The 10,170-nt window shown below is 42.9% G+C and overlaps 2 protein-coding genes across 2 annotated transcripts; both read right to left on the reverse strand.

The window, feature by feature from the left end:
• Positions 1-282: 282 nt before the first annotated feature.
• LOC140640968 (olfactory receptor 13C7-like) lies at positions 283-1,242 on the reverse strand. The gene has a single exon (XM_072840312.1). It carries the CDS (start codon positions 1,240-1,242, stop codon positions 283-285), a length of 960 nt encoding a protein of 319 aa, XP_072696413.1.
• Positions 1,243-9,210: 7,968 nt separating this feature from the next.
• Positions 9,211-10,170, reverse strand: LOC140640969 (olfactory receptor 13C7). Its single transcript, XM_072840314.1, has one exon. It carries the CDS (start codon positions 10,168-10,170, stop codon positions 9,211-9,213), a length of 960 nt encoding a protein of 319 aa, XP_072696415.1.

Here is a 10,170-nt window from a genome sequence, read left to right on the forward strand (position 1 = left end):
TTTAAAATAAAACTTGAAGAGTCATTTTTCCTGGCGATCAATTAGTTCAGTATGCATCCCAGAGATAGACAGCTATGAGGCTTGACCAATGGTATATACTTTTGTAGAAGTGCCTATAGAACGGGAGAGCTTTGTCCCATCAAATACTTCCTATTCACATAAAACTCTCTGTGTAATCAGAGTGCCCATGTACCTTAGATGAAACTGGCCCTTTAGCATATTCTCTGAGCCCCTCAGGTGAGAGAAACTAGGGAATAGAGATCTATCAGGAGCCTTCCACCATCACTGGATAAAGTGTTTGTGAAGTACCAGATTCCTCACAGCAGCCTTCACGTCCTTGTTCCTCAGGCTGTAGATGATGGGGTTGAGCATGGGGGTCACTACCCCATAAAAGAGGGAGGTGAGCTTGTCAGAAATGTCCTGCTTGTCTGCCCCCTGAGGATCCTTGGATTTGGGCTTCCCATACATAAAGAGGATTGTTCCATAGAAGATGACCACTACAGTGAGGTGGGCAGAGCAGGTGGAGAAGGCCTTTTTCCTCCCCTCAGCTGAGGGGATCCTCAGGATGGTAGCAATGATGAACACATAAGAGACAGAAATAAATAGAACTGGAATGCCAAGGAAGATCACATTAGCCACTGCCATACTGATCACATTGATGGAAATATCAGCACAGGCCAACTTTAGGACTGCCAGGATCTCACAGGTGAAGTGGTTGATGATGTTGTCCCCACAGAAAGGCAGTCGCATCGCTAAGGATGTTTGCACCGTGGCAGTCATGCTTCCAGCTGCCCAGGAGCTGGCAGCCATGGGCACATAGGCAGCCTTGCTCATGACCACAGGGTACCTAAGTGGGTTACAGATGGCCACATAGCGATCAAATGCCATCATGCCCAGTAGCACACACTCTGTGGCTCCCATGGCAAAGGAGAGAAACATCTGCACAGCACAGGCTGAGAAGGGTATGGTTTTGCTGGGGGTCAGGAAGCTGTCAAGAATAAGGGGGACTGAGGAGGTTGTGTAGCAGATGTCCAGGAAGGAGAGGTTCCCCAGGAAGAAGTACATGGGTGTGTGCAGGCGGGAGTCAAGGATGGTCACCAGGATGAGGACCCCGTTGCCCAGCAGGATCACCAGGTACATCAAGAGGATGAGCACAAAGAACATTTTCTCCAGCTTCGGGTGGGCTGAGAGGCCCAGGAGGATGAACCCCATCACAGGAGAAGTCCAATTGAACCTGTCCATGATATATCTTCCCTGTCACCTACAGGAACTCAGAAAGCCAACTTCCTGATCTCTGATACCTAAAGTGGGCAGAAAGCCACTGAGGAAACTTGTCTTGCTGAACAGCTGAAGAACAGCCCTGGAAGTCTGGGAGACTCTTCACATTGTTCTAAGTAAATGCAGAGAAATTGGTTAAAATCTACTTTGTGATATTTGGCTCCCATAGAGGTGTTTGAGATTTCACAAAATTGGATTTAATTTTCCTAATTTCATTTCAGATTAACATCACACATTTACCTTGGCTTATACCATGTGTGGCTGATTCATTTTAATCAATTTTGTGAGAATTATTACACTCCATTTGTATGAATTTTTATTCTTTTGAGGCATAAGACTAGGAGAGATAACTGATCTTCATTCTCACTTCCTATCATTCCCCTCTCCAAATAATTTTGGTTACGACTTCTCTTCTCTTTTATAGTTCTCTCTCATAGTCCCCAGGCCTTTGGGATATTCATTCATTCACTCATTCATTCTTCACACATTCCAAACTACTTGGAGCACTTACCAAAAGAATTGGCTTTCACCAATCACTCAAGGTATGGGAATTATCAAGTCTCTTTTCCTTTCTGGGCCTTTGTTTCCTCAATACTCACTTTGGAATGGATTATATTTAGAGATATTCTATCCAGGAACTAAATGATCTCAATGAATTTCTCCTTCTTGGACTTTCTATCCTACCAGTAAGATAACCTTCTCTCTTTCCTTCCAGTTGACCCCATGCCATGGAGTCACAAGGAATGAAGCTAGGAATTGGGCTGGGCCCACAGAGTTTACACATCCTTTTACAAGCTCTCTCTTACCTTTTCTGTAAATAGGGCAGTGAAGAAAACCACTTATCTGAGGTCCGGGAATAGTTCAGAGGCTGAAATTAGCCAATCTTCTTATCTGAAAGTAGCAGCCAGAGGAGTTAGCCCCTAAAATGGATGAGATCTAAGTTTACTGGTGTTTGTTCTGTGTTTGGGTAAAATCCACAAAGGACCATGCATTGCCTATATGAGCCAGTTAAATTCCACTCTGCTATTGGGATTATTCTAGTCCCTGAAGTGATTTGAAGTTTTGAAAGTGAAGTGACAAAGTTTAGAAACTTTATCCATCTGGGATTATGTCCCTAAGATCCAATTATTTTGAAGTCCCTCCAGAAATACGTTCTTCCCTCTCCCTCCCATTATACCCATCCTGTTGAGCTTTTAGAAAACGTTAGAGAAGAAGGGTCACTCTGTTCCTGTCAGAATTAACATAAACCCCCGGTCAATGAGAACTCTCATTAGAGTCCACAATAGGTCTAGGAGAGTGTGAAACCCACTGCACAGGACAGATCCTTATAGCTCAGTATCTCTGGCATTTTCAAAATCAGAAGGTTGGGATTGGAAAGAAGCATTTGACCTTGAAAGTTCCTTCTTGTCTGTGCCCCAACATATAGATTCTGAGCTCTTACCATAGACCAGGCCTTTATAGGGCATTCTAGCTCTTGCCATGAGAGTTTCACAGGTATAGCAGCAGTGGGCTTGAAAAAGGCCAGTTGATTGCAGAAGTGATGTCCTGTTGCTTGAAGTCTTTCTTATGCTATTGTGTTTTATCCATTGTTTTATCCTTTCCAGAGAATAAATTTTTGCGGGGATAGCTGAGGGACAGTTAGCCAATGTCATGGGTTGAGTGAAGGCTGTGGGACTGTTTCTTATACATTTTCTGCCTAATCCTCCTTCTTTCAGCAGCACCCATTCACCCCTGGACCTAGATGGACCTGGCATGGGCTGCTCGCTCGGTGCTGCAGATCTGGTTGTAGCACAGCACTGTCTCTGTCTCTGGTTCAGGATTTGGTTCTGCCAGATTTGTTGTGGAAATGACCACTAGTCCATCCACTACCCAGACTTCAAAATGTTATCACTCTGATGTCCCCCTTCTTCTTACTTTTGTGGTTTGTCATTAAAAAAAAAATGAACCAAACCAAACCAACCAAACAAAAAAACCTTAACTGTAGTTTTTGTGTGTTTCAGGAGGGAGCAAAACTAGGTGCATGTGTTCAGTCCTGTTCTGTGCAGTTTCTACCATCCTCTATTATTTTCTTATTTATGTTAGTCATTATTTCTTGTCTATTTCCATCCATTTAAATGCAAGTTTCATAGAGGCAGGGACTTTTTTCTACATTTTTTACAAATGTATCCTAAGTATAAAAACTGGGCCTGGGGGCAACCCTGGTGGCTCAGCGGTTTAGTGCCGCCTTCAGTCCAGGATGTGATCCTGGAGACCTGGGATGGAGTCCCATGCTTCTCCCTCTGCCTCTCTCTCTGTGTGTGTCTCTCATGAATAAATAAATAAAATCTTTATAAAAATGTTTATTTTATAAACATTTTATAATATATATATAGCATACTGGTACCATAGAACATTTATGCATTTTATAAATAAATAACCAGACATTCTAAACTGTGAGGAAGCATGGTTTTAAAACTTAGGGGACGGGATCCCTGGGTGGCGCAGCGGTTTGGCGCCTGCCTTTGGCCCAGGGCACGATCCTGGAGACCCGGGATCGAATCCCACATCGGGCTCCCGGTGCATGGAGCCTGCTTCTCCCTCTGCCTGTGTCTCTGCCTCTCTCTCTCTCTCTGTGACTATCATAAATAAATAAAAATTTAAAAAAAAATTTAAAACTTAGGGGACCATTGACCCTGGATACCTAGCTTCTGGCTATGGCTCCACCCTTTCAGTTATGTAACAAACTCTCTTTTCTAAGTGGCTCTTAAATACTGGCAACATCTATCTTGAACAGGACAGGCTTGTAGAATTCAGGACTTTTTGCCCTATTCAAAGAGGATCTGCCATCTTACTTGTCTGTACCATGTACCTTTCTTTGTTAGAGGCCATTCATGGCCAACAGAGGTAGGGTAGGTGACTGCTCCTGTTTTGGAAAGTCACCTCTGAGGCTTTGAGATGCTTTTAGGGTCCACTTTGGAGTATCTCTCTCTTTCTGCCTTGAGTTTCTTCTGTAACTCTTCCACTGCCTGTCACCCCTCAGTACTCCACTCATGGTCTTCTGTGGAAAGCTCAGGAAAAAGTGGGAGGGACCACACTATTGCCTTAGCTGTTAAGATTGGCTCCAATACTTCCAGACATGCAGGAATCGGGACACACATCACCATCTCAGTGACAACTTGACTCACTTCTGCTCTTTACAGGGACTGTGTCCACATTAGCTCTTGACATCTTATTTTGTTGGTGTAAGTTTGTTGCTGGGTGGACTGGGGATACCTCAGGCTCTGAGACCTTGACACAGCCCATCCAAAAGATATTGCTGGGGGCTCTTGACTCATCACTTGAAAGAATTCAAGCACAGACACAACACAGCAGATGAGCAGTACAAATAGGAGAGTTTATTAAGTCTCATTATTCACTTTCTAGATGTGAGAGATTGAGCTCCAGGGAGTGCTGTACCCACTAGGGTTTGGATTTCTACCTTTAATCAACAGTTTTTAACAAAGGGGTGGAATATTCATTACTCCAAGGATGGAAATTTCTTCAAAGCAGGTAATCTCTTTCAGGAATGTGGTTTATGTGCCTTTTCTTCCTTACTTGGTCAGGTGTTTTCTGTCATGACACCCTTAGAGAGATTTGGTCAGCCATCTTGGGCCTGGCTGGTTTAATCTGGTTTCCTGTGGTTTTATTTTGGAATGCTGCCAGGACAGGTCTCTGACTTTTCTTTTGCTTGCTTCCCGGCATCCTGTTAGAACCTAACTAACTGCCTCTAACAACATTAAGCCCTTTCCATACTTTCCTGGAACGAGATTGTACATGGGAGGAGATAACCTTAATCAATGAGGTTAAGTAAAAATTCTATAGAAATTGTAGGTATGAATTTTACATACATATAAATTTTTTATATTTACATATATTTCTTCTTTCCACTGAAAGGCCTAGAAACTATGATAAACTCAATAGCACCCTTGACACCCAGATTGTGGTTTCTAAATACCATTTCCCAATAAAGAAAATAAGAATTCCTTATAGAAAATGATTATTTTGGGAAGAAATTGTGAATGTTGAGATACCAGAAAGCAAGGAAGCCATCAAAGATGCTAGGGTCATGTCAGAAGACCTCAGGAGCCATTAGCTCATAACTGCACTAAAACAAAAACCTCTCAAGTACCTAGACCTAATCATCAATTTATAGGAAATACAGGGACAGACACTACAGAATTTTAATCAGCAGATTGTAGTAATGTAATTTTGTAACAGATAAGAGATACATATTTGTTCATTCAGATGATCAAGATATATTTCTCATATACATTTGGTCTTTGTCAAAGATTCCTGATTCACAGCAACCAAAATCCTTGGAATTTCCTGAATAAGAGCAATGGAAGCACCTTTATTATAATGTTTGGTCTTTAGTCCTCAGTTTTGAGAAACACTTCCGGGCCATTAAAGTAAAATGGTATCTTATTATTCATTTTAGGCCCCAGTCAACAACACCTGGGTTTACGTTAATAAGGTGACTTTTGGAAAGCAAATAAGAATGGAGGCTGGTTGCCAGGGGAACCAACCTTGAACAGGGTGCTAGAACTTTTAGTCCCACCACCTCCATCTTCACCCTCCCCAGTTTCTAGAGCTGGAAAAGAAACTGGAGGTTGAAACAACCACTAATAGCCAATGATTTAATCAATTATGCCTATGTATTGAATCTTCAAAAAAAACCAAAAGGTTGGGGTTCAGAGAACCTCCAGGTTGGTGAACAGTGAACATGGGGGAGAGTGGAGAGGGCATGGAAGCTATGTATCCTTTCCCATACCTTGCCCTATGCATCTCTTCCATCGGGCTATACTTGAATAACATCCTTTTATAATAAACTAGTGGTCTAGGAAGTAAAACATTTCTCTGAGTTCTGGGAGCTGCTCTAGCAAATTAAAAGGAAATTAAGGAGGGGAGGAAAAAGGAGGGGAATGGTAGAGGAGAGAGGGAACTAGAGAGTAAAATACACTAATCATAATGTACAGTTTTATTTGGATTTTAGCTCAGATAAAAAATTGAAATAATTACAACATTTATAAGACATTTTGGAGAAATATAAAATGCTCAATAATTGATGATATCAAGAAATTAGCATGAGTTTGACAATGGTAATTTATATTTTACAAGAGTATCAATCATTTTTAGAGGTAAATACAGAAATATTTAAGGATGATATGCTATGACTATCCAGGATTTGTTTCAAAATAATTCAGGAGAGGGAGAAATAATCCTTGGAGGTATAAATGAACAATATTGGTCATGAATTGTTGGATCTGGGACATGTATACCTAAGGTTTCATTTTATTATCTTCTCTATTGGATTTAAATTTTTCCATAAAATGAAAGAGAAAGAAATTCTCCATGTCTTAGGTCATGTATTGTATGCTTCTCTGAGCATTTGATTTGTCATTTCTCTGCAGACCAGCTTTCTTTTTCTTGCAAGGCACGTGGTCACATTAGTCCTGCGTTTATGTGGTGTCTTAGCCCAAGAGCCCTATGCCAACTAACAAGAGTTTCTATATCCACATTCATATTCCTTGGAGAGAAAATATGATAAGCTCTGTTTTGGTCAATAGTCCAATCATCTGTCCCCAGGGGAAGGGGCATGACTGTCCTTACAACAGATGCTAAGGAGGAACATCTAGCATGGATCAGAACTTTCTAGTTAGTTTGCCACAAGGTCCAGATATGCCAAGCTTAGAGATACCCTGAGGTCATTAAGCAGGACATGTTGTGACCTTAGCCCCCAGGTGAATTGCCTTCACCACGAGTAGACCCGTCTACCTATCCCAGGGTGCTATACAAAACCCATTATTTTCTATGTGGTTCATGGCAAAAAAAAAAAAAAATGAGAATGGGAAATACTAAACTAAGGAGATGGGCAGGGTGGGGGTGGTAGGCGGATTTCAGAGAAGTTAACTACAGTATAAAACAAACTTCAAGGTAAATTGATAAGAGGCGGTGGCATCTAACCAATGTCTGGTTTCAAAGCTTCTGATGCCAGCATAACTATTCTGTATGATTTTTGTCAGGATTGCCAGTGTCCATGGATGCTGAAAAGAGAATATATGCATTACGTGAATGATGGAGTTTGCGTGATGTTACATCACTTCCTGATGAGTGCCAGGAAGCAGACTCTGGTATAAAGATTAGGGTGCCTAATGTTTATGAGGGAGTGATGTTGGGATCAACACTGGTGGAAGGGAGGATGAGAAAGCAGGATTGGGCAGAGGGAGGAGTTGGCCCATGATGTAGTCTCAACAAAAGCTTCGGTCAACCCCATAAGGAACTTTGGCAGTAGGATTGCCCTTTGGAAGTATCCTGAGTGAGGGAAAGATGTTTATATCTTTTCATGATGAGTCAATCATTGGATATGTATATGCCCCCCTGAGGAAGGGGACACGACCTTGGGTGAGCTAGCTCTCTTCACCTACAAGCACTCTTTAGCTAATTCCTGAAGGAAAGTGACAGCTGAAGGCTCTCTGACAACAGCACTTTCAGCAGCTGAAGGAGTCCTGTAGAAAGATCTGGGTGGAAACTAGTTATGGTTCTCTAAGTCAGAACTAGTAAAATGAAGTATGTTGAAAAGGAATTTTGCTCTGCAAGTAAGTTTCATTTTTAAGTCAGTTCTCGACTTAGAAAGGTTGGAACTGATTCCGGGTGGATGTCATCCTCTGTGTAGTGAGCCAGAAGGATGTAGATGGGTTCTGTGCTCAACAGGGAAAAGCAAATTCATACCACAGGGGGACAGATAATACTGGGTTTGAAATGGTGAGACAGGAACAGCCAGAGAAACTGTTTAAGGGCCCACACAGGCAGTGAGCAGCAACTGTGTTTCTGCCCAATGTGGAAAGGAGAGTTGTGGGGCCACAGGGGGTGGCCAGCCATGTCTCAGGTAGGAGAAGCCCAGGACACCCAAGCAAGGCAAGCAGGGGGCATTTGTTTTCATCAGGAAATTTTAATTCTCAGGAAAAAAAATAGACATCCAGTTACCTCAAGGAAAAAGAGACATTTAGAGTTCATTCCCTCATAGTATCTTTGTCTCTTTTTGTGTGTCCAGTGACTGAAATCCTCACACATTCCACCTCTGGGCCCCTTCTCTTGTGTTCAATAAACTGGCTCTGCTTTTCAGTTTTATCATTCCACTTCTCCTCAGTCAGCCACCTTGCTCCATCTTCTCTTCCCCCATAGGTCTATCCTCTAACTCTCCAGACTATAGGGCCAGGCTATATACTTAAATATATAAGACTTACTGAGTGCAGGAAAATGAAGCTTAAAACTGGATACCAGCTATGAGTGCTCCCAGGCTAAGTTCTTCCACATGCATTTGTAGGATCCGGCTTACTTGCCCTCAAAGGAAATACTCTACATGGAATCTACATGATCCCAACTCCTCTGAGTCTCAGGGGAAGGAAAGTGTCAACTTCATTCTCATCTCCAGTATCAGCTCTGCTGCTAAGAAAAACAACATTGAAAGATGCACCATTTCATCTCCAGTGCAGACAATTTTTTATACTATTATATCATGAAGTTTGCCCCACACTGTCTTCCATGCCTCCTTTGCAGAGAAGGATCTTGTATCTTTATGTAACTCAAAGGAGTACTGAGCAGTTTTTCCCAAAACAATGAAGTAACCGCTCGCAAGGATAAATTCAGATGTGCCTGGAAGGGAACCAGAAAATCACTACTTGTTCTTTTCAGCAGCAACCATTTCATCCCCTCAAGTCCCACCCTGTCAGGTTTTAGGTTTCATAATTTTTAGAACTTGGGTCCCATAATAGCTAAAGCTCTCCATTATGTATGTAATTTTATTTTCTGGTAATCATTCTTCACATATCTCTTCTTTGGGGGACACATTATTCTAAGATTCATTGGCACAAGAGCCAAAAGCACAGATCCTCAGGGATATGTGTCCTCCAGACATCACTGGGTAAAGCATTTTTGAGCCACCAGGTTCCTCACAGCAGCCTTCACGTCCTTGTTCCTCAGGCTGTAGATGATGGGGTTGAGCATGGGGGTCACCACCCCATAGAAGAGGGAGGTAAGCTTGTCTGAAACATCCTGCTTGTCTGCCCCCAGGGGGTCCTTAGATTTGGGCTTCCCGTACATGAAGAGAATAGTCCCATAGAAGATGACCACGACTGCAAGGTGGGCAGAGCAGGTGGAGAAGGCCTTTTTTCTTCCCTCAGCTGAGGGGATCCTTAGGATGGTGGTGAGGATGAAGATATAGGAGACAAAGATGAACAGAACTGGGACCCCCAGGAAAATCACATTTGTCACCCCCATACTGATCACATTGATGGAGATGTCAGCACAAGCTAACTTTAGAATAGCCAGGATCTCACAGGTAAAGTGGTTAATGATATTGTTCCCACAGAAGGGAAGTTTCATTGCAAGGGATGTTTGAACCATAGAGGCAGCACTTCCAGCTGCCCAGGAGCTGGCAGCCATGGGCACATAGGCAGCCTTGCTCATGACCACAGGGTACCTCAGCGGGTTACAGATGGCCACATAGCGATCAAATGCCATCATGCCCAGAAGCACACACTCTGTGGCTCCCATGGCAAAGGAGAGAAACATCTGCATGGCACAGGCTGAGAAGGGTATGGTTTTCCTGGGGGTCAGGAAGCTGTCAAGAATGAGGGGAACTGAAGAGGTTGTGTAGCAGATGTCCAGGAAGGAGAGGTTCCCCAAGAAGAAGTACATGGGTGTGTGCAGGTGGGAGACAGACACAGTCACCAGGATGAGGACCCCGTTGCCCAGCAGGATCACCAGGTACATCAAGAGGATGAGCACAAAGAACATTTTCTCCAGCTTCGGGTGGGCTGAGAGGCCCAGTAGAATAAACTCTGTCACAGAGACAGTCTGGTTGGAACTTTCCAT

The sequence above is a fragment of the Canis lupus genome, chromosome 10, assembly GCF_048164855.1.
Source record: "Canis lupus baileyi chromosome 10, mCanLup2.hap1, whole genome shotgun sequence".
Classification (NCBI taxonomy): Eukaryota; Metazoa; Chordata; class Mammalia; order Carnivora; family Canidae; genus Canis; species Canis lupus.

What these genes read in the sequence shown, in the direction of transcription:
- LOC140640968 (XM_072840312.1), bottom strand. Translation starts at nt 1,242, where the DNA reads ATGGACAGGTTCAATTGGACTTCTCCTGTGATGGGGTTCATCCTCCTG.
- LOC140640969 (XM_072840314.1), bottom strand. Translation starts at nt 10,170, where the DNA reads ATGGAAAGTTCCAACCAGACTGTCTCTGTGACAGAGTTTATTCTACTG.